This window comes from Equus quagga, chromosome 14, assembly GCF_021613505.1.
Source record: "Equus quagga isolate Etosha38 chromosome 14, UCLA_HA_Equagga_1.0, whole genome shotgun sequence".
Taxonomy (NCBI): Eukaryota; Metazoa; Chordata; class Mammalia; order Perissodactyla; family Equidae; genus Equus; species Equus quagga.
In genome coordinates this window covers 56,619,816-56,644,762 of record NC_060280.1, presented here as the reverse complement: position 1 = coordinate 56,644,762, position 24,947 = coordinate 56,619,816, and the positions used below count along the sequence as shown (strand labels likewise).

At 36.9% G+C, this 24,947-nt stretch overlaps 1 protein-coding gene across 5 annotated transcripts in view; it reads left to right on the top strand.

Moving 5' to 3' along the window:
- The window catches only part of CWF19L2 (CWF19 like cell cycle control factor 2), a 151,962-nt gene that overhangs the window by 54,029 nt on the left and 72,986 nt on the right, over positions 1–24,947 (top strand). For all 5 annotated transcript variants that reach the window (XM_046685613.1, XM_046685611.1, XM_046685608.1 and 2 more), the window contains exons 10-12: positions 1,144–1,236; positions 15,816–15,932; positions 17,567–17,704. In XM_046685613.1, the coding sequence (XP_046541569.1) occupies positions 1,144–1,236; positions 15,816–15,932; positions 17,567–17,704 (348 nt within the window). The remainder of the gene's footprint in view (positions 1–1,143; positions 1,237–15,815; positions 15,933–17,566; positions 17,705–24,947) is intronic.

Sequence of the window (24,947 nt, the reverse complement as noted above, 5' to 3'; positions counted from 1 at the left end):
TAGTAATGTTGTGATTTAAGACTGATTTACCTCATAATTGACTAGAATCAAGGGTGATTTGGTAAAAGCTGCATCTACCTATCTATCTGTTTATTTATTTGTTGTCTTGTCACATTCCTGTTATACTAATACATGTTACACTGCACATGGTAGAAGAGCAAAGCCAGACAGCTTTCCATGTCTTGACAGAGAATTGATTCCCTCTTGGTTATATGTATGTACTCATCTCAAACCCAAGTATAAGTGATCTTTAAGTAGTCTTCTGTTTTGGCATACTATCAGTACAACACTCTAGTAGAACAAAAGGTGGCCAAACAAGATACTTCTGTTTTTATTAGTTTGTATGTGTTATGAAAGGCATGTCTTGCATATACTGCTCTCCCTCTTTGAATCTGGTCCTTGATAACAATGAACTTGAACTCAGAAATTGGTGAGAAAGACAAACCAACAACAACAACAATAGCAAGAAAATAATGTTTGAGTTTTGAAAGCACAAAAGAATTAGTTACAATAGTGAGAGAGAGGTCACCAAGTTAGGAGGTTAGCTTATGTTAAAAGAAATGTTCCTGTGTTCATGGAACCATTGCAGTGGAGGATGCTTTTCTTTGCTTGTCATATAAATCTATTTATTTAATTTATTTCTTTGTGATCTATTGCTTTATATGTCAGTTGTTTTATATAAAATTCTGTTGACTTCCTAGAATAAAAATGAAATATATTCAGAATTTTTATCTAAATTACTTAACAATAAAGAAGGTAATATTTTAAATCTTGTGATGCTTTCCTTGTTATAAATAACTGAAATTTTGTGTATTGGAAATTTATAATATCTAAGGAATTATAAAAATGTCATTCTTAAGGTTATATATTTCCTGCATCTCTCTATCTCCCCTAAAATATGTGTCTTTGTAATTATTTACCTTCAAAGCATAAACAAATGCCACAGGTATTTGGAAAGTTTGTAACTGAGATAAATTCATTAAAAAATAATATTCTAAGCTATGAATTGGTAACTGAATTTAGGTGGTGGCTACATGAGTGTTTGCTATGCTGTTTTCCTTTCTCCTGTATAAATTTGAAATATTCTACAATGAAGAATTAAACTATGCATCACACCTATTTTTCTTGCTTTTCTTTTTGAAGGAATTAGCTGAACAGCTTAAAGCCCAACTCGAAAAGGCAAATAAATTCAAAGAATCTGTAACACAGACATCATCAAAAAAATCTGGGGTAGAGGTAAGTAATAAAAGTTTGTTTGTAGGTATACAATTACCTAGTGTAATACTACTACTTGGCAGTGGTAATATTTTAATATAAAATGTGTCTATATTTGTGTGGTGTGTTTATGTGTGTGTGTGCTTGTTTGCTTGCTTTTAAAAACTTATTTTTGTATGTATTCTCTTATGTTCCACCAGTGTGTCTTGATGGAGAACAGCCTAGCCCAAGGAGACTTGGTTTTATTCTGGACTCTGTCATTTACTGACTGTTTGACTTTGTACTGGTCAAACTGTTCTTAAATTCTTCCCCTGCAGAATGAGAGATTTGAGTTTGGTAACCATTTCATATAAAACAAATTATTTTGTTCCATGATTCATTCATCCATGTATTAGTGGACAAAACAGATAAAAACACCTGCCTACGTGGAGTGTCATTTGGGTAGGGAGAGAGAGACCGTAAATGTTAAAAATAATGTTATAAGCATATTAGAATGTTAGACATCCTATGACAGGGTAGTGGGGATCTTGAGTGCCAGGTGTGCTGGTGACTTGGGGTACAAAGGCAAATTCTCACTGAAAAAGTGACATTGGTGCAAAGACTTGAAGTGCTGAATGTATGTATCTGAGTGACACTTTGGACATAGGAACAGAATTTAAAGGTCCAAAGATGGGAACATGGTTGATGTGTAGGAAGAACAGCAAGGAGACCAGCATTGCTGGAGTGGAATGAATGAGAGAGAACGAAATAGGAGATCCAGGGTGGAGAGACTATGAGAGGCCAGTTCATGTTAAACTTTCATATAAGGGAGTGGGCTTTTATCAGGATGAGAAGAAAAGCTGTTAAAGGGTTTTGAGCAGAAAATACATTTTGACAGTACCATCATGGCTTCTTTGTTAACAATAGATTGAAGGAGAATTAAGGGAAGAAGCTGGAGTCCAGCTAAGCTTTTACTATAATACACACAAGAAATGATAGTGGTTTTGATCAAGGTAGTAGCTGAGGAGATGGTTAGAAGTGGTTAGATTTTGTATGCATAAATGTTTTCTGTATGTATTTTGAATGGAGAACTGACAGGATTTTTGTGATGGTTTAGATGGGAGAGGAGCAGGAGATAAACAGAGGAGGCGACTCCAAAGTTTTTAGCCTGAGCACCTGGAAGGATAGAGTGGCTATTATTTGAGATGTAGAGGAAAGGGGAGGAGTAGGTTTTGGGGCAAAGATTGGAAGTTCTGGTTTTGATGGATTGAGTTTGGATGTCTTTTAGATGGGGAACAAGAAGAGATGGTAAGTAGGCAGGCGAATATAGTTGGAGGTTGGGAGAAGCCTGGGCTGGAGATAGAAATCGGGTGTTATTAACATATAGATAGTATTTAAATCCACACTACTGCATGAAATCACCATGAAGGGTAAATGCAGATAGAAAAAGGTGAAGGGCCGAGTTGGATGTGTTACAGTGTTGAGAGGCTTATGGTGAGGTTTATAAGTGATTTTAAAGGACTGTTCTCAAAGATTGGTTTACATGATTTAATGTCAGTGTGAGAGGAGATTAGAATGTGTGAAGTCAAGTTCCATAGAATTTTCTTCAAGTTAACATTATTAATGATTTAGATAAAAGTGTAGAGAGTACGTTTATGAAATTGGCTGTTTTTACTAAGTTGTGCTAGCTAATGTTGTTTAAAAGTGGATAATTTAGAATTTCTTGCACAGATTAAGGAATTGAGAATGAGAAACTATAAGTAGGATTAAAAAGCAGGGACTGAAAGGGGATAGCTAAAACTAGGTGTATGTTACAGTCCGTCTTACACACTTTTGCCAGATTTATTTTTTCAGATGTCCTTGTGGTCATAGTACTTTTGTACTCTGGAATGTTTATGTGATTTCTTAGTGCTAACTGTATTAAATACTAGATCTTCCTGCAGTATAGCCTTCCACAGTAACCCCATTTTCCAGCCTTCCCTCCAAGCCTCTCTTACACATAATCTACATGTCTCTCTGATATTTACATATGCTATTAATTATCTGTGTAAGCTATCACCCTCTTGAGGCTCATCTACCTTTTGGTATGCCTTTACCTCCTTCAGGAAGCCTTTTTTCTAATCCTTTCAAACAGTTTGTAACCTTTTCCTCTTTTGAAATTTCAAAGATCTTTAAAGTATTCTCAGTGGAATTTATCTTTTCAAATTATATATGTTTGTATTCTTGTCATCACCCTCTAATCTATACCTGTGTTTTTCCTGACACTCGTCACTTTATATGAAAGGGTTCTAAAGCTCTGGCTGGACTTCAGGGGATTCTTGAAATTGAAAGCAGTTCAACTGAAAAAAATTGAAGCAGATCTTCCAGTAAATAACATTTCTTCTACTGTTTTAAGGATACTGTAGAGTAATTGACAGACTATATCTCATCCCTTGAGCATGTAACTCTAAACTGTTACTGATGTCTTTATGATTTTTAGCTCCTCCTAACTTTTGAGCATTGGACCTTATAACTCAGTGGAGTAGAATTCAAAGTTGTATTCAAAGTAGTATACAAAGTAAAATTTCTATTCATGAGCCTCTTTTGGAAAGTGTGTAGCCCTTTGAATCTTCAGATAGAAAGGTTTTTATTCTAAGGATTCTTTGACCAGAAAGAAAAATTTTATTTTCTCTGCAGAGATGGGACACTTGCACATTTAGTTGAAGCTTTACTAGGCATATACGTAAAACAGTTCGGAAAGAATTCTCTGCTGCCGTTAAAGTTATTTATTCCATCAGGGCCAGAGCCTTGACTTGTCTGTCTTTCAAAGTAGTTTTGTTAAGAAATGAGAGCAGAAAACAAAATTGTTCACTGTAGCACAGAAATGTTCTGACTTTTTAGAGGAAAATCTTGAAATACTTCTGATAGAAATTTTGCCCTTTTAGAGAAGAGAAAATCTCATTTATAGAACAGTCTGAACAGGGAGGAATCCTTTCATTTCTTAGCTTATTTATTAGAATTGATAGGTTATATGAACAAGATAAATCTCTTGATTCGCTGACCTGTGAATATTGTTTTGGCTTTTGTGAAAAACCATCAGCACTTGTAGTTATTGGTTTGCTTATTTCTCTTCCCCTTTAGAAGGTGAATTATTTAGTTTTTAGAACAAGGGCTATTTCTTTCAGTTCATATCTAGTAGCCAGGGTAATGCTTGACACATTGTAGACAGCCAAGAAATACTGGAAATATTTGTTGTTTGAATGTCTTCGATTTATTTTCTTCCCTAGAGTTTTCTGTTATAAATCTTAAAAATGATCCAAGAACTTTGAAATCCTCTATCTGGCCTTTCTACGAGTGTAGCTTCTTCTTTAAACAATAATACAACTATATAGAACCTCCATCCAACTTGCTTTTGGACATTGAGTGATGAGATCCATTGAGTTTTGGAAGAGTGCCAGTTCTATATCAGAAAAAATCTAATCTTAATTCTTTAGTGTGTTAGATCCTAATCTGCCCTTTTATAACTTCTACTTGTTAATACTTCAGTGGAATCATATCATGGACACATTTATGTCCATGTGTGATTCTTTGAATTGTCTGAAACTTAAGTTATAAAATATGATTTGGTTTAGAAATCTTTGCCATCTGAGCGTTATAGGATATGTTTAATAAAGAATTATTACCTTAAGAAAACCAATTTGCTTTTAATTCCTTTAATAATATCTTATTTTTTACTTAGGTTCTATTTCTAAATTTATTTCATTGAATTTCAAGACAATGATATTAATTGATTTCTATAGTAAGACTACCCTGGTTACCAGTATTATTAGTAATAGATGATATTTTTTGAAGGCGTACTATGTACCAAGACTTGTGTTAAGCACTTTAAATATAGAAATTCATTAAATTCTCATTGAAACTCTATGAGGCCATTTATCCTCATTTTTTGAATAAATTAAGGCAGAATGAGCTGAGTCTCAATTAAGTTTTAATTTGATAGCAAGAAATAAGGTTAGATATTTTTGTGCAATTTAAAAATATTTAAAGTAAATAAAAATTATTTAGAATAATTGCTTTGACTCAGTTTGATAAGCTAATGTTTGAAATATAAAAAGGAAATCTTGCCTAGATGTTGAAACCAATTTTATATGCAACAGTTATGCAAGCTCTAAACACAAAAACCTAAGTTGTTTAGAAATGCTCACACAATTAAATAGAAGAATTTCTATTAAAGTGATTTTGTGTATGAACTTGAAAAAATAAAGTATATTTTTCTTTATTTTTTCATTCTTAGGTGACTTCTAATTATAATATACACTCTTTGTAGAAATGTGGAAAATGTAAGAAAAACATAAAGGGGAAAGTAAAAATCCACCCATATCCTACCATTCAGGGATAACCCACACATAAATATTTTAAAGTATTTCTCTCCAGAGTCTCTTCCTTCTTTTCTTCCTTCCTTCTTTCTTTCATTCCTAGTGACATGTTAAGTATTTTTGTGCAGTTAACGTAACAAAGCAAAAAAGAAAACATCCACATTCTTTTTATTTTTTTGATGTTTCCCTCAAGTCTCTGTCCATTATAAATATGTAAACACATGCATAATTTTACATAATTGTAATCTTTTTTTTTGTTTTTTCTACTCATTCTGTCAGCATCATTTTCCATGCTGCACAGTATTTATCATTAAATGAAATTGTAATCATGTCAGTGTATTCAGTGTTCCAATAATACAATTTCTAAGATTTGTTTAAGGAAAGGAGACTGAAGAAATTCTGCATAACCTATTTTTCCTGAAAATTTGCCTGCAAAAACCAAGAACAACAACAAAAACTCTTCTTACAGTTTCTTCAGCAGTTGCTCAAAACTTTTGCCATTCTCCCCAGATTTCCTGCTTTGTTCTAAGTGATCACTTTGCTTCCTACCTCATTGGGCACATGGAGATTGTAAGTTTGGGGGCCAGCCTGGTGGTGCAGCAGTTAAGTGGTTAAGTTCGCACATTCTACTTCGGTAGCTTGGGGTTCGCCAGTTTGGATCCCAGGTGTGGACCTACAAACCACTTATCAAAGCCATGGCAGGCATCCCACATATAAAATAGAGGAAGATGGGCGTGGATGTTAGCTCAGGGCTAATCTTTCTCAGCAAAAAGTTGAGGATTAGGGGTAGATGTTAGCTCAGGGCTAATCTTCCTAAAAAAAAAAAAAAAAAAAGGAAGAGATTGTAAGTTTGAATGTTTTCAGAGAATGTGTACCATCCAGGAATGGATGGCTAGGAATGTTTGAATGTCGGTCTGTTCTCCCTGAAATGAATCTTTCTGCGTCTCTCATCTGGCAGTGGGAACAGTGTTCTCATTTGCTTTAAGGCCAAGTTCTTTACCAATGCTCTTAATCACATTCCTTTTCTGTCCTCTGGAACCATTTCCCACCAGTTATCTCTTCTCTTGTACAGAATCTTCAATTTCTTTCTCTTTATTGGCCCCTTTCTCATTACTTGCAAATATGGTTAAGTCTCTGTGTCCAAAAAACAACTTTCTTTTCCCTGAGCAACTTTACCATCCTCTTCTGGCACTTCAACAGGAAAGGATGGCCCAGGCAGGGCAGCATGGGTAAGGGTGCAAAGGTGAGGGCGAGATAGTATGTTTTGAAGATGGTATATTGTTCTGAATGTTATAGAGTAAGGTATGAGTGAGGGTATAGGAAGAAGAGGTTGGATAGGTAGACAGGAATCAAAGCTCTATTCTCATCCTGACTATATCTCCCAGTTTCATGGTTTCAGTTGACTTCTTTATGTGACTGTAGATCTCAGATCTGTAACTCTAGTGCTCAACTCTATGCTAGGCTCTACACTAGTATTTTCAGTTGTCTGCTACACTTTTGTGGGTGTTCCATAACTTCAGAATGTCTAAAACCATCCCCTTAATATATAATTTCCCTTCTCTGCCTGATCATCCCTCTGTTTTTCTGACTTAAAAACCATGGAGATGTCCTTAATTTCTTCTTCTGGCAGCACATTCAAGTTGTCACCAAGTAGTGTTATTTTACCTTGCCTTCTCTCCTGTACATATCTTTAATTTCATTTTTTGAATATCTTTAATATCTTTTAATTTCTGCGGTCACTGCCCTAGTTCAATGCTTCATCATCTCTTAGAGTATTAGAGTAATATCCCAAGTGATCTTCTTGCCGCTGTTCCTTTGCTCATCAAAGTGTCCTTTAAATTGCCACCAGAATTAATCTAAATACAATTGTGGTATAGTTGAAAGAACTCTGGATTTGAGGAGTTAAAACTTCAGGTGATGTCTCACCTGTTTTATTCCTTTAGCTAAGTTATTTATCTGAGACAAGATCCATGAAAATATTATTGAGAACTTTAGAGTCAGCCCTAATGGCCTAGTGGTCAAAGTTTGGTGTGCTCCGCTTCAGCGGCCTGGGTTCAGTTCCTGCGCGCAGAACCACACCACTTGTCAGTTGCCATGCTATGATGGCAGCACACATAGAAGAACTAGAAGGACTTACAACTAGAATATACAACTATGTACTGGAACTTTGGGGAGAAAAAAAGAAAAGGGAGAGGAAGATTGGCAACAGATGTTAGCTCAGAGCGAGTCTTTCCCAGCCAAAAAAAAAAATATCTATATATCTATATATCAATATATATAGATATATGTATTATTGAGAACTTTAAAATGTAATATAAATTTAAAATTTTTCTAAAACACGAATATGCCTTTGCTTAGGAATCTTTAAACACTATTGGATCTTTGTGCTTTGCTCATTTCCCCTTTACTTCTAAGCCCTTTACCCTTCCATCTTTATTTCTGAAGACCCAGTTCAGTTGTACCCAAGAATGGATCCATTTCTCCAATGTGATCCAGTACTACTTGATTTATACTTTTATCTTTCTCAATAGTCTAATGAAGATTTGTATAAACCCCTGTTTCCTCCTTCTCCCTGCTCCCTGCCATTTTGTTTATGAATTCCTTAACAACTAGAACCATATCTTGTTCATCTTTTTAGACACATTCATGCCATTGAGTTATATAATGATGAAAGTGATTCTGAGTGTTGTAACTTCATTGATCAAATGGAATGAAATGAAATAGAATATTAAAAAAATGAAAAGTCTGCAGTGTTTTTGATTTACTGTTTATAACAATTAGGGGCACATCTTTTCAGATTGCCCACAGTTTCATGCAAAGCTAGATAGTCTCATAAAATGATTAACCCAACAGTTAACAATTTGACTTTGTTGCTGAGTCCTTAATAAGATACTCAAGCGTTCTCAGTCAAAAGTTGGAGAGTTTTTCATTTAGGTGAAAGAACTTTTCCATAATTGAGAAATAGATCACCAGTTATAAGAGCATTGTCAACTTACTTTTTTCCCCCCAAAAGTGACAGTGTTTACTAAAAGTCATTTTTACTAACTCATTTTGTTAGAGAAATTGAGTAATAGAACTGGCATGTAATGGAAATAGCATAGGGATAGAAATAGCATGAGATTTTGAAGCCAAAGATCTAGGATCGGGTTTGGAGCTTCATCATTTATTGTACGTGATCTTCAGTATCCTTATTAGTAAAATGTGGCTTAATAATAGCTGTGTTACAGTGTTGCTAAAATTAAATGAAGTATAGTTTAGAACTTTATAAAGTAATTATATCAATATTAATTTCTATCTGGAAAAGTTGTCTTGGTTTATTTTTAAACAGGAAAAAATAAAGGCAGTTTTTAGATTGCATTGCTGTTGTTGATGCAGGAAATATATGTCATCCTTAAATTTATCCATTTTGTACCTGGCAAAATAACTAAAATTTTTTTCACATCCAGAAGAATTTTATTATTTTAGTGTGGAAAAAATTCCAAAATGTCAGTCAACATGTAAAAAATTTCTAAATCTTCTTTTCTTCTGCTGACCCTGGCAAATGCTAAAAGATACTTAGTTAAAAATATAAAATTATATTCTCATAGCTAGCTTCACCTGTAAGGATTACAAAGAAGCAGTGATGAAAGAAGGTAAGGAGACTGAAGAATTGAGTTGGGCTTTCATATTATGTTAGAGCCAGCTATTACACTGACTCTAGAAAATATCTGTGTAACAAAATTAAAATCAGTAGTGGTTAAACATGTCCTCAAATAATTCACTTTTGAAACTGTGAAATGAACTATAGTCTAGTCTTAAATGTTACTCATAAATCTTTTAGTAGTGATCCTTTAGATTAATATGAAATTTTCTCAAGCTTGTACATGTTTAGTATCTATTCTGTCAGCAGCTTTATGATTGAGAGATTAGGCAGGTCATTATTATACTGATTTGACAAGAAACAAAGCCGAGGCTAAAATAAATATGTACTTTCATTCTAATTCTGGAGCATGCTCTAGAAGAATTCCAGGATTGACAGGAAGGCTTGCAGAACTTAAAAGATGTGGTCATGAAATATATTTTCAGTTGGTGTCTGTTCTCTCTCATCTTCTGAATCTCAGTACTGTTGCGGAGTTTGCACAAGGGTCTCTACGATCTAAGGAGTTTGGAAATTATTGAGCACCATTTCTGAGTGCTGTGAATAGAGAGGTACAGTCGTGCTTTGAGGGCTTCACTATAAAAACAACAATCACAGACAAAATATAAAGAAAATTGGAAGGGATATAACATGGCTCCAAATAACGCTACGCTTCTCTGTGGATGGGAAACTGAACAGAAACATAAAACAGTGAGGAGCTGGAGTTTGTAGGGATCCGACTCCAAAAATAGGCAGAGTGGCTGAGAATTGAACTCATCTGAGATGATGGCAATTAAAAGGTCCCCCACACAACTTCTCTGCCTGAACCAGGTTTGAAGGGTCCTGTGAGGGCCCTGGAAAAGGCTTTGAGTACTTAGGGCTGTAGCTCATAGGAAATTGTTTATGATGGAAGGTGTAGAGAAAGCAGACGTAGCTTTGCAGCCATTATTTGGAATCTGTGAAGTGTCCCCAATATCACAGTGTGAGATACTGTAAGAACTGGGAATCTTGATGGACTGAGTGGAGACAGTGTCAAAACTACCAACTAGTGAAGGGAAGAGTAGGCAGAGAGGGGGGAAGGGAAAAAAACCTCCCACTTAAGATAAGCTTGCACACCAGCATACCATAAAACATTAGTTTTCCCTCAGAAAGATAGTAAAAAATAATTGGGATATAAACACTCATTGCCAGTAAATTTAAAGTGGTAGTGCAGTCTTCAAGTGATCTTAAAATTGAGTATGTTTAGTATCTTCAGTTATGTGAGGACAGAATAATATTCATAAGAAGAATAAGACATTATGAAACAAAACCAAGCTAAAGTGAAACAATGATAGGTAGATTTGGAGAAGAAACGATATTCTAGGAATTTTGGAGATGAGATGGGATAAATCCTAGGTTGGACTGAGTCAAATACAGAAAGAATTAGTTAAATGAAAGGTAACTAAAAATTGTAGCTGTAACTATCACTTACTTTATACCCAGGCATTGTTCTAAATACTTTACATGTATTAATTTCTTTAATCCTGAAAACATCTTATTATTTTGTTTATTTTACAAATAAGGTAATTAAATAACTTGCAAGGTACTATAATGAGGCAGGATTGGAACATGGGCATTCTCACTAGGGTCCAAACAAGCATGCTGTACTGGTTGTGGCCGTAGCCAATAACTCAACACAGAAGAGATGAGAGGAAATGTATCAAAGAGTACATATGAGATATGAAGGATAGATAAAAGCTGAAATTACTGAAATAGAAAACCAAAAATAAGTAGAATTGATCAAAGAACCAAGAGTTCATTCTTTGAAAATAGCTAATAAAATCAGGTAAGCCTCTAGGAAGGCTGTACAAGGGGGAAAAATAGAAAGAAGACTCAAATGAACAGTATTAAGAATTGAAAAAAGGAGACCTACCTAAGGCTGCTATGAGTCCATCTGGTGCCTTTGTGGGATGAGAAAAGTGCCTCCTTTGAGCAGATGCAGTCCTGTAAATACTTTTGTACAAGTTGAAAAATAGCCTTCAACCAGGATATACATCTCAGCGAATGTAATGTAGCTTGGTGTTCAGTCTACTCACTGCCTTGGCTGGGTACTTGTGTGTAGTGAACAATCTGCCGTCTGTGGACATAATTAGAGATACAGTAGAGATTGTTCAAAAATCGTGAACATAGTAAGAACAATAGTAACTGCTTATTTGTTGAAATTTTAAAAAATAGAAATGGAAACAGGTACTGTATGTGCTTCAGTGATGACAAACTTGCAGAATACCAACTGGTGGGAAAATCTGATCTAGTGGAAGTTTTCCTTTACTTCTAAAATGCTAGAAAAGGCTTTCAAACAAACATTTAGAATTTTTAATACTAGCTTTGAATCAAAACAGTGTATACTTTTCGCTACTCTTCTTAATCAATGCGTTACATACAAATAGTGCACAAAGGCCTATATCAAAGGATAACGGTACCTTGAGCCCTTTCCAGACCTTGCCCCGATCCTGGAGGCATCCACTTTTAGTTCCTAGCTGTTTCTTCTGGCTTTTACTTCTATATTTCTAAACAAAGTTATCTCTTGATTCTGTAAATAGACACTGCTAAGCTAAATTATATTATGACTGCCATTCTTTTATGTAAACAATTTTGTTCTTAATTGGCATTAATATTTGCTTCATTTTTTTTGTTGTCTTCTTTATTTTCTTTGCTAGATCTTCTCTCACTTCCAATAGCTTGTTAAAAGATGTGCCAGTTCAATCAACAAGGAAGCTGAGCTCTGTTTAGGTTCCCCCTTCCTGCTCTTGAGCCTGTAAAGTGCCTCTTGGTAGAAAGCCATGGCAATGCTTGGGCTAATCTTACTTGTTTCCCTTCTCTCAGCAATCGCAGTCCTTCACTGCTGGTGTCCAGTGTGTGAAAATGGTTGTTTCGTGAATTTTGCCCTGTCATCTAGTTTTTTAACAGTGGCAGGATACATCTGGTTTTTGTTATGCCCATTATGGCCAGCAATGGAAGTTAAGTGTATTTGAACAAAATAAAAGAGCACTGGATCCCATTCTCTTGGCCTAGATGTTACAGTGTAGATCTGATTGTAATATTATCAAACAGTTGCAGGTTTTTATCTTGCTTGTTCTAAGATATTAAAAAGAGTCTCTAAATGATTTTGAATTAATTGTGTCAGCTGAAGAATAGTATACATCACAGGTTTGTAGGGGCTGGCCCCATGGCCGAGTGGTTAAGTTCATGTGCTCCGCTTTGGCAGCCCAGGGTTTCGCTTGTTTGGATGGCACTGTTCGTCAAGCTGTGCTGAGGTGGTGTCCCACATTAGCACAACCAGAAAGACCTATAACTAGAATATATAACTGTGTACTAGGGAGCTTTGGGGGAGAAGAAGAAGAAGAAGCAAAAAAGATTGGCAAGAGATGTTAGCTCAGGTGCCAATCTTTTTAAAAAAAAAAAAAAACAGTTTTGCAGACTTTTTCTCTAGAGACCAAATAGTAATATTTTAGACTTTGTGGGCTATCCAGTCTGTGTCACAACTACTCAACTACATGACTTTCATGCTGTTGTAGCATGAAAGCAGCGATAGCCAATACGTAAATGAGTGTGGCTGTATTCCAATAAAACTGTTTAGGTACACAAAAATTAGAATTGCATATAATTTTCATTTGTCATAAAATCTTATTCTTTTGATTTCCCCCCAACCATTTAGTAGTGTAAAAATGATTCTTAGCTCATGGACCAGGCAGCGGGCTGGATTTGGCCTATGTTTTTGACCCTGATATAGATTCTCAAATAAGCCCCATATTCTCTATTAATGTAGCAAATATGGAACTTACTAAATATTTCTAGTTTTCTTGATATTTCTGTCTTGGGTATCCAAAGTGGGAAAACTTAAAGTCCTTTGTATTGGCATGTGTGAGGAACAGAAAGTAGAAAAGCAGGGAGAAGAGGAGAGAGGAAGGGACAGTGGATTAGCTTTGGGAGTGTAATTAATCTGTCTGAGGCACCAGTTTGTTAATTCCATTTGTTAAGCATTTATTGAGACCCACTGTGTTTTGACACTGTGCCAGATACTGTAGATACCAGGTAGTGTGCAGCTTAGTCTTTGTCCTGGCAAAGTAGCAAAGACAGATAATTGTAAATAGACAAATAGTTACTGAAAAGATTATGGTATAGCAATATAAATATGCCTAAAATTATTTAGGAAGCAAAATGTATAGTAGAAATTATGAAGAGCTGGAAAAAAAGTGAATTTTAAGGCCTTATATGCTGTGTTAAGGTGCTTGGCCTTTATTCCACTCTCTAGTACAGTGTTTTTCAGACTGTGGTGTAGCATCAGAGTGAGGTGTTTTTTTTTTTTAATTTTCCAGTCCATCGTGGTCTAATAGTTTTGAAAAACACAATAAAAATGATAGAAAATGAAATAAAAATATTATAAAATGTAGGTCTAAATTTTTATTTAGATTGAAGCAACATAAAATTGCTCTTTAAGATTGCTATAAAAGTTTGTAAACACTCAACTTTTGTACTTCTCATGAGTGTTAACGCATATTTCATGGCTGGTAATTCTCAGACTGCCACTGGTCTGTGGGGCCACACTTAAGAGTGATATTGATCTCCTGGATGATTTGGGATCTGTGCAGGTTTTTTAGCAGGGAATGGCGTAATTATATTTGTGTATAGCATAATGAATTTTTTGGCAGTAGGAGGGATAATTAGGTTTTTGGCTAGAAGGATAGAAACCGCCTGGAATCAGCATTTGAAGGGTAGCTTAAAATGGAGAAGGTGAAATTGACTTTCTTTATACTGATAATTCATGTAGAGAATAATTCCCCCAATAGGCTATAAGCTTCTTGTAGGCGGGGACTGTATTTCTTTTAGTTACTACATAAGGTAGGCACTTCAAAACTGTTGAATGAGTGAATGAATGAGTCAGAGAGGTAAGGCAGAACCAGGAAAGAGTAGAGTGTTTAAAACTAGAATAAGAAGAGTTTCAGACTGAGAATATAATAAACAGAATCAAATACTTTCAAATCAAGGAAGATGATAATTGATAAGTATTTATTAGATTTAGTATTTGAAAGTCCTTAGGGAGATCAGCTTTAGCAGTATGATAAACTTAGAAGCTGGATTATAATGTGTTGCCCATTTCTATTGTCCACTAAGTGAATGAGTAGAGGTATGCTTTAAAATGTGACACTTCATTAATTAATGTTAATTAATTAATTGAAGAAGAAAAGTAGGATAATAATCTTTACTATTCACTTAATATTGTCTGTGAATGTAAAATCGATAATGTATTTTTTTTCCATTTCAGCAGGGGAACTAAATCTCTATAAAATGGAATTGAAATGGTTTTTAATAATTGATTCTGATTTGAGAAGAAAATTGAAATGTGAATAATTTGCTTGGTCTTGTTTCAAAGTGATTTTTAGTAAAATAGTTATGTGATATTCTTTATTGGATTTTTTACTAGAACTTCCAATAACATTCTGTTTTTATCAAATAATGAAGTTTACTCCTATTCTCTACTGCATCAGGCATGTATTTGGCTAAAAGTTTGTAGGAAAAAGATTATGGGTTGAAAGTATGTGGGATACAACTTCTTCTGAAGAGTCAGAAGTGAAAAGTGTTTGAGGGTTGTTAATGCCAGAAATAGAAGTTGTGTGGAGTATCATTATAGTACTTAATTTAACAAGTTCATTTTGTCATTTACTTGCTTTATTTCTTATAATCATGTTTTAGTAGGATTTTTAAATTGAAGAAACATCCATTAATCTTGACATCTGCTGCATAAGTGATGGGCATTCATATACAATCCCTGTTGGAATATTGGTACTTTGTCATCTTTTACTATTGTGCAGATGAAAACTTGTTTTGTAGTTTGCTTCTGTGATTGCTTTTTTAATTTTTTAATTTTTATTTATTTATTTATCTTTGAGGAAGATTAGCCCTGAACTAATATCTACTGCCAATCCTCCTCTTTTTGCTGAAGAAGACTGGCTCTGAGCTAACATCTGTGCCCCATCTTCCTCTACTTTATATGTGGGACACCTGCCACAGCACGGTGTAACAAGCAGGGTATAGGTTGGCACCCAGGATCCAAACCGGTGGACCCTGGGCCGGGAAAGCGCACTGTGTGAACTTAATCATTGCGCCACCAGACCGGCCCCTATGATTGAGTTTGTTTTCTTTTTTTGAGGAAGATTAGCCCTGAGCTACCATCTGCTGGCAATCCTTCTCTTTTTGCTGAGGAAGACTGGCCCTGAGCTAACATCTGTGCCCATCTTCCTCTACTTTATACGTGGGATGCCTACCACAGTGTGGCTTGCCAAGCGGTGCCATGTCCGCACCTGGGATCCGAACCGGCGAACCCCGGGCCACCTGAGCGAAACGTGCGAACTTAGCTGCTGCGCCACCAGGCCAGCCCCTATGATTGTTTTTTTAAAAAAAATAAAATAAGCTTTGGATATTTTTTCCCATGTTTCCCCTGAAAAGATTATGATCATTTTACATTATAGTGGGTAATGAAAGTCTGGGATACTTAAGATAATCCATAATGTTACGTGAAAGCTAGAATCATTTTTATGCTTTTTTGGTTATTAAATATAAGCATTCAGCACTTTCACAATAATTTCAAAAGTTATCTCTAAATTTTTCCATAGAAGGAAGACCAGCAAGAAGTGATCCTTGTCAGAACAGATCAGTCTGGAAGAGTATGGCCTGTGAACACACCAGGAAAACCTCTGGAACCTAAAGGAGGAAGAAGGAAGAGACAGATGGTATATTTAACATATGTCTTGGTTTATTAATTCAGAATATCTTTTTTCCCCCTTGGGCTTTCTTTGCATCAGACTACTTCAAAATATTTTCTGAAATTTAGCTTTATAATGCAAACATTAGAAAATAGTGAATTATGTTATTACTTTTATTCTTAGTTATATCCCTTTGCCTTTTACAAAATGGAATCCAATTCAGCTACAGTTTTCAAATGACTGTGAACATTGAAGGTTTGAGGCAATTTTAATTTTAGTGTACATTTCTTTGATGATGTTTCTAGTTGCTTTTTACATATTTACCATAGTTCTTAGGGAAAACTTTGGTCTCGCAGGCCTGTTATCTGTGTTAGCTTATATGAGACCTGGTGATAGGGTATCCACATACAGTAAGATCTTAAAAGTATGTAGTTGCTGTGATTCTTTATAAACCCAATTTTCTTTTCCATCTTCCAGCTCCCGCAATTAGTTTTTAGTGCTATCTTGAGACTCTTGAGATGGCAAAAACAACATATTCAGTTTTCCCGAGTTACATTTTTTGTTTTTAATTTGAAAGATAATACAAGTGGTAATTGGGTCCACAAAAGATTTGTTCATTCAGAATTTTTCTGTCAGATGTTTGTTATTTGTCTGTTGAGTGCCTGTGCTGCTGGAGATAGTATATAATTCATGCAGCAAACAGAAGTGGGATAGATACTTCTTCTAATGAAATGGGAGGACTTAGGGGTTTGGAGGGGAAATGAGGCAGGAGAATAGTAAAGGTTTGAATTATATGAAATGACAGAACTGGCTAGGGATCCATAGATACGTGGCCACATGGCATCAAGGACTCTTTTTGAATTGTTTACTACTGAGCAGCTCAGTATAAGAGTAAACAGGGCAGACACATTCATTCAGGATTGAGGTTTGCTTTTTGAGTGTAATGAAATGATAAGAGGGCCAGAAATTAAGGGTCTGGAGCCAGGAGTGATTGAAGTCATGGAATATGAGATTCAAGCTAGTGAAGATAAGAATAGTAATGTTGGATAAAAATATTGGGAATGTCGTTCCAAAGATCTCAAAGAAGTAAAGAGCAGGTTTTATGTGGATATGGGAATGTGAGAACACTTTTGGGGAGATTTGATTTGGTAGGAAATAAATGGCATTTTTCTTTCCCACATCTACATACGGAACCAACTGATAGGAAAACTCAGGGTTGATTTAGATGCGAATCAAAATATCAGCTTTGTTTCTGATAGAACTGCTTGTAGTGGGTTTGCTAATACTTCACCTCCATGTTCCATATGCTTACTGGAGCTCTGGATAACTACAGACTTCCCTCCAGAGTGGTAGAGGATTTTTACTACAAAGAGGAGAAGAGCAGAAAGGAGAGAAGAAGGGATAAGGCAATTGTTCCTTTTCCCCCAAACTCAGAAATCAGATAATGTCATGCCTCCATCCCTGGGGAAAAGGAAAGTAAAGGGACAGAAGAAGGAGGCAGTGTTATTCTAATGGAAATTCTCTCACATGGAAGCAGATAGAATAGAGATTGTGATACATAGTGGGATTTTTGCCTTTAATATCAGATTTATAGGTAATTCATTAAAAATACTTCAGAAACTCATGTTTTCCCTAGATTAATAATGTTCATTTTGTTGTAGGCTTTAACTCATGAGGAAAAAGAAAGGGTCAGATACTTTCATGATGATGATAATCTAAGCCTAAATGATTTAGTCAAGAATGAAAAGATGGGAACAGCAGAAAATCAGAACAAACTTTTTATGAGAATGGCATCTAAGGTAAGGTATATTCCTAGGATACCTTTGAATTTTGAGAAGCTGATTACTCAATGTAGCAATGATAGACTTTTCAGAGAGAGCTGGTTCTTTCTAATCTTGATTTATTTTATTGAATTAAATCCTTTGTAAGACATATTAGGAACATGCATTTTGGAATGGATTTGATTGGGAAATATGTATTTAGATTTAGTTTGTTTTTAAGTGTGGACTCTGGTTTAGTTTTTTAATGTATTCCATGAAAACATGAATTATGTATTTCATCTATCATTTAAGGGAAAGTTTTGGGCCAGAATTTAGTGTTGGAAACATGCTGCTATGCTAATTAGGTTACCAGTGTGTTTTGTCTTAATGTTCCTCCAGTTCTTCATAATTATGTCACAAGGAGTATATTTGGAGTAACATATTATGAATTATAGAGAAGGCATCTTGGAATAATCTTAAGTCTATTTATATGAAAATCTTATATTTTATATTTATATGAAAATGTACGTTAATACATCATTATGGGCAGTAGGATGAATTTTTGTTTCAAATAGCATTCTTTCTTGCAGTCCCTTCCATTGCAATCCCTTCTAAACACTACCATTAAAATTTTTTGTAAAAGAGACGTATTTAAGCTTGGCTCTATGTCAGGGTTTGATCCTAGTGGAAAAATTCAGCTTACTGCCTATATTTTCAAATAAAGTTTTATTGAAACACAACTATGCACATTTGTTTACATATTGTCTCAGGCTGTTTTCGCTCTGTAACGGCCGAGTTGAACAGCTGTGGCAGACTTTATAGCTCACATAGCTGAGAATAATTACCATCTGGCCCTTTACAGAAAAAATTTGCCTATCCCTGCCTTATGATACTGGTGGTTATTTTTTGGTGGTATGAGTTTGAATGAACTAGGTGTTTGAGGGCCAGGAGGGATACTTTTTACTGTATACTTTGTTGAGACTTTTTTTTTAAACTATGTGAATATATTACCTGGTGAAAAAATTAACTTTAACGAAAACTAGAATAAAGGTACCAAGGTAATCTGTGTGTGTATGTGTGTGTTGGGGGGAGTAAAACAAACTTGGATTTAAAAAGAAGTGGTCATTCTTTCTACCTCCAAGAATTGTGTGGAATCTTAAATTTAGCCCTTTAGGATCATTTTACTACTCTTTATTTTGGGGGAAATACTGGAAATCTCCTAGGGTCTAGAAAGTCAGTGCAGAAAGAAGGACATATTTTTATTAAAGTTTCCTTTCAGAAATGGGACAGATAACTTTATGTGGACGTCCGAATTAAATATAGTTTTGGTAATCTTATCATAGTCTATTCAAGTTTATACACAAGATTTAAAAACTTGTTAAAAATTGTAATGGTCATTTATTAATTCAGTAATTATTTATTGGACACCTAATTTGTACTAGTTTCCATTCTAGATGCTGGGTGTAGAGAAGCGATCAGATCACAGTTCTTTTCCTCAAGGAGCTTATATTTCTAGTGGGTGAGACAGAACATGAACAAATATGTGATATAAAATATTATATAACTTAAATGATACACAGTCATGTGTTGCTTAACAATAGGGATATGTTCTTAGAAATGTGTCATTAGGTGATTTTTTCATTGTGCAAACATCGTAGAGTGTACTTACACAAACCTAGATCATATAGCCTACTACATTCCTAGGCTCTATGGTAGTAATCTTATGGGTCCATCATTGACCGAAATGTCATGCCGTTCATGACTGTTTTACACAATAGAAAATATTTTTGTAAGGAATAAAGCAAAGTAGAAGGAGGTAGGATGGTATTTTCAGTAAAGTATTGAAGGAAGGCCTCTCTGTGGAGAGGATGTTTCCGCAGACTTTGAACAAAGTCAGGGAGTGGTCCATGTGAATACCTGGGGGAAGAATATTCATGCAGAAGAAAAGCAGATGCGAAGGATCTGAAGCAGAGACAAGCTTGACGAGCATTAAAAGACAGCAGGGTGACATATGTGACTGGAAATAGAGGGAGAAAGGGAAAGAGAAGAAGAAGATGAGATGGGAGATACCATAGCAGGAGTTAGACCATGTCAGGTCTTCTAGGCCATGGTGTAAGAACTTTTGTTTTTGTTTTAAATGATAGAAAGCCATTTGAAGGTTTCTAGTAGGACAGTGTCATATCTAGTTTATGTTTTATAGTTGTTCTACAGTTCTGGCATATTCTGTTCTAATTTTTTTGGTCTTGGTTCTCTCTGCTTTTCAGTTGTGGAAGTTTCTGTTGTCATATCCTCAAACTCAGAAATTCTTTCCTCAGCCATCCAGTCTTCTAACAAATCCATCAAAGGCATTCTTTATTTCTCTTTTAGTGTTTTTGATCTTCAGCACTTTATTTTGGTTATTTGCTTAGAATTTCCATCTCTCTGCTTACATTATCCATCTGTTCTTGGTGAGCCTGTGCACTTGGACTGTGAACTTCACCTGTACGTCTCAGTCCATCCTTCCCCATTAGTTGGGATAGGATGGCTAGGGGAGGCTGGAGTTGGGTGTATCCCTTCCTTTGAGTGGATTAAGCTCTGATAAAATCCCAGCAGGTTAAGCTCTGAGGGTAATCCTTGTTAAGAATAACAGAACGCTCCAGTGTATTTCAAAATGGTTCCTTTTCCCTCCCCCTGCTGGACGCGGGAGAGGATTTTCCTCATCATTACTGTGAGGACCTGATAGAGCTCCTAAAGGTAAAACTCACAAAATTATGGGAGGACCCCTGTGTTTGGGTCCCCCTGAAGTTTTTAACTCTCCGACTTGTCCACACTGAGCCTCTGGCAATTGGTCAATTACAGTTTAGTTTTTCCTGCCCTGGCGCTGGTTCCCACAGAACTGTTGGTTTCTGCACAGACAAATTTTGATTCTCTGTACCAACCTGTCTCTCTGATTTTTGGGGTAGTCACTTTCTTGATGGATCTAAGAAGAATTGTTGATTTTTCAGTTTGTTGAGCTTTGTGCTTCTTGTTGGGGCAGAGTGGTGACTTCTCAGCCCTTTAAGTGCCAGACTGGAAACTGCTGGTTTATGTTTTGAAAAGGTTTTTTGGCAGCTCTTTGGAGCAGGTAATGTAGAGAGGCAAGAGTGGAAGCAGGGTGATTATTTAGAGGATAGCGCACTGATTCAGAGAGAGCCTTGGATTAGGTCGTAAACTGGTGAGAAATGCTAGGATTTGGGCAATGCTGATATCATTTATTGAAATAGAAAACTTTATAGGGGGACAGATTTTGTGGGAGGTGGGAGGTCAAGAATACTGTTATGGACGCATGAAGTATGAAATGCTTGTTAGACATTTACACAGCGGTGTGGTGTGACTGCCTATGGAACTCTACGTAGATGTTGGTTGTCTCATATAGATTTGGACGCTGCTGTAATTTAATTGTGTTTAAAGCTGTGAGATTTAAGAAATTGTTAATGAGGAGAGTCTGAAGACTGAGCCCTGGAGCATTGTCTGGAAGAGAACAAAAAAGATTCAACGAATGAAATTGAGAAGGTGCAGTCATTGAGGTAGAATGGTATTTTGGAAGCTGGAGAAAACAGGAAGAAGGTTGTGAATAACTGTGTCAGCTGCTTCTGAGAGGTTGAGTAAGATCTTTGAAGATGGAAAAGTGACCGTTAGATTTGTTATTGTGGAGGTTTCTGGTGAGTTTGATAAGTGTGGTCTCCTTGGTCTAATAAGGAGAAAAGCCTCATTGTAATGGGTTAAAGAGTGAATATCAGGAGATTCATGAAGAGATGGTCTTAGAAAGGAGCTGGTTACTTTCCATTGATTGTGACTGGAGGAAAGGCAGAGTATTAAAGTGTACAGATGCAGGTAGGTTTGTAAATGTGGTAGAAGAGAAATGAACTAGTTTTCTTCTTATTGCTTCTGTTAGTTTAGTGAAAAGACTAAAGTTATCAGCTGAGAGTGATGGTGAAGAAGGGGTGTTAGAGGTTTGAGAAGAAAGTATGAAATGCTCTTTGAGAGAACTGGTCAGTGAAATAAAGTAGGATTGCCAGGCAATGTTGAAGGTCCATCTGAGTTTTATGATTATAAATTTAAAATAAAACATGTCAGGGTGTTTGTGTATTTTTCTTGTACCATGTTTGGATAGAGACTTAGTTTCATTGAATCATGTTACAAGGATCATGGCTTGTTTTGTTTTTCGTATTTCACCACCATTGTTTTTTGCTTTAAGGGTACAAATAATAGAACATATTTATAATATATTTTTATTTTGTTTTGTTTGTGTATTATTATGAGGTATTTTAGTAATATTTGTATAGGATTGTTTTTATTATTAGCTGATTTGGCAATAATTGTGATTGAAGATATTAGACCATTTCCCTGAGCATTCTAAATCTTTGAAACTAATATGCTGGCCATTGGTTTCTTAAGTGATGAGTGTTGCTTGGTTTGTCTCCAGAGCAGTTCACTGGGAACCATGATCACTAATACTGTGTGTCTGCTACTGGTAGCCCCTACATTTCTTCCTCATTCCTAATCATCTCCATAGGTCTCAGCTTTCCAGGTCTCTGTGTGGGGTGAAACTGAAGTGGGATCTTCATGTGGTTCTATGTGAACCCTTGCAGATTTCACCAGCTTTTACCCCGTAGATATTAACATTCACTGATGCCAGTTGCCTGAGTCCTGCTCCTCCCCCCCCCCACCCCCCCAAAACTCTCCTTAGAACCCAGGAACCACACTGGCAGCCAGCTCAGGTTTCTGCAGCTGCCTGAGTGTAAGGTACCAGCCTAGACCCCTGTGGCTGACCACTACCACTGTGTGCACACTTGGGGCTAGCTCCTCCAGGTGTGAACTTGCATGCTGCCGACTTGATGCCCATCACCAGCCTCCACTGCTGTGTGCATGTCCTGGGGGAGACTGTGCAGCAACAGGAGAGCATGCCATACAGCTAGGCTCTCTGCAGCTGCTTCTGGGCCGGGACCAGGCCCTCTCTTCTGTCACTGGCCTGTATCACTGTGCTTACGTGCAGCTAGCCCCACTAGCTGTGTACCTGCACATGTCTTCTCTGACCCCCACCCCTGGCATCCGCTGCCATATGCCTGTGGTGAGACGCAATAGTTATGGTAGTGCATGCTGATAGCCAGGACCCCTGCAACTGCCAGTGCACCTATAGTTGACTTTGGCCCTCACTGCCTGCCCTGGCTCCCTCCACTACGTGTGTGATTGCAGCTAGCCCCTGCCACTACATAGACAGCTGCAGCTGGCCCCCACATCCAGCATATTCACACTACTGGCTCTGGCCACTACCTCCCCTTGTCCTTTTCCCTAGCTGCTGAACCTGGAGGCAGTGCTGAGGACCCCAACAGCCCTTGCAGCCTCTATGGACCCCTCATGGCACCTGCCAAGGATCACATAGTTGTTTATGCTGTGGACCCCAATGGCTTGAGCCAGGGGGCCACCACACTCCCCTGGACCTGGTGCTGCCACATGCCCTTACACTTGACTCCATGCACCATTAGAACCGGGTCTAATGCTCCAGCATGCCCAGCTTTCCTCCACCTGCAGGTGAACATTTTCATTTACTAAAGTTAGTCCATAAAGTCTGGAAGAGGTGAGTACTTCTTCAAATGAGCAGACATCTGTGCAAGACTACAGGGATAATGAAGAATCAGGGAAACTGACTCCACCACAGGAATAAAATACACCTGCAGTAACTGGCCCCAAAGAAAAGGAGATACAGGAGTTACCTGACAGAGAATTCAAAATAATTGCTCTAAAGATGCACAGAGAGCTATAAGAGAACACAGATCCACAATTAATGATATCAAGAAAACAATACAAGAACAAAATAGGAAATTCAACAGAGAAAGAGAAAACATAAAAAAGAACAAAACGTGAATTTTGGAGCTGAAGAATACAATGACTGAACTGAAGAATTCAATAGAGAACTTCAACAGCATACTAGACCAAGTAAAGAAAGAATCAGTGAGCTCAAAGCAGAACATTTGAAATTATCCAGTCAGAGGAGCAAAAAGAAAAATAATGAAAAGGAATGAAGAAATCCTATGGGTCTTATGAGACACCATTAACAAAAACAATCTATGCGTCATAAGAGTCCCAAAGAAGAAGAGAGGGAGAAAGGGGCAGAAAACTCATTTAAAGAAATAATGACTGAGAACTTCCCAGATCTGGGGAAAGATTTGGACATCCAAGTTCATGAAATTGGGAGTGACGTCAGCATCGTGGTGGTGTGAGCTTTCCCAGTAATGTCTCCCCTCCACCATACAACAAAAAGGCATTCATACTCCAACAGAGGACATCCAAACACAACAGAAAGGTCTGAGGAACCCATGCAGCCATACAACGGAGGGCAGAGAGGCTGGAGTTCCCCTTGGAGGAGGTAGAACAGGGTAAGAAAAAACTTCGCTCCCTCCTCAAAAGCCTGGGATCTGGGACCTAGGGTGGCCTCTGGGAGGGAAGGCATGGGGGAGGGAACGTTTGTTTGTGGGAACACCAAAGATCCCTGAAGGCCCTCGCAGCCTAAGGGAAAGCCCCTACCGAGATGAAAGCTAACATGAGGGTGACCTCATCAAGCCAACATCCCAGGAAAGCAGATAGCGAGGGCAGAGCAAGAAAACCCCAAGAGCACACAGAAGAAAGCGCCCCTCCCCCCTGCCGGCCCAGCAGAGGTTCCAGTGCCTGGGATCTCTGCAGAACACAGAGGGCTCAGAATACACAGCTCTTGACCCCCAGCCAGTGGTGATAGGCAGTAACTGCGACCAAATAAAACCATGATGTGCAAAAACAGAGCCACACTCTCTAGCAGTATCAAAAATAATATTAAATCTCCAGACCAGAGTGAAAATGACAAGTACCCAGAAATCTGTCTTTAGGACACAGAAATATGTAATATAAATGATAGGGAATTCAAAATAGCTATCATCAAAAAACTCAATGAGTTAAAAGAGAATGTAGAGAAACAATTCAGTGAGTTCAGGAGCTGCTTCACAAAAAGGATTGAAACCATAAAGAAGAATCAATCAGAAATATTGGAGATGAAAGACATATTGGAAGAGATAAAACCAAATATGGGTTCCTGGAACGCTCGACCAGACATCATAGGGGAACAAATTAGCATAATTGACGATAGACATCTTGAAATGCTCCAGATAGAGGTGAGAGAACTCAGACTAAAAGGGAGTGAAGAAAGTCTCCCAGAAATATCTGCCTCAATTAGGAAATGCAACATAAGCATTATAGATATTGAAGAAGGAGAAGAGAAGGAGAATGGAGCAGA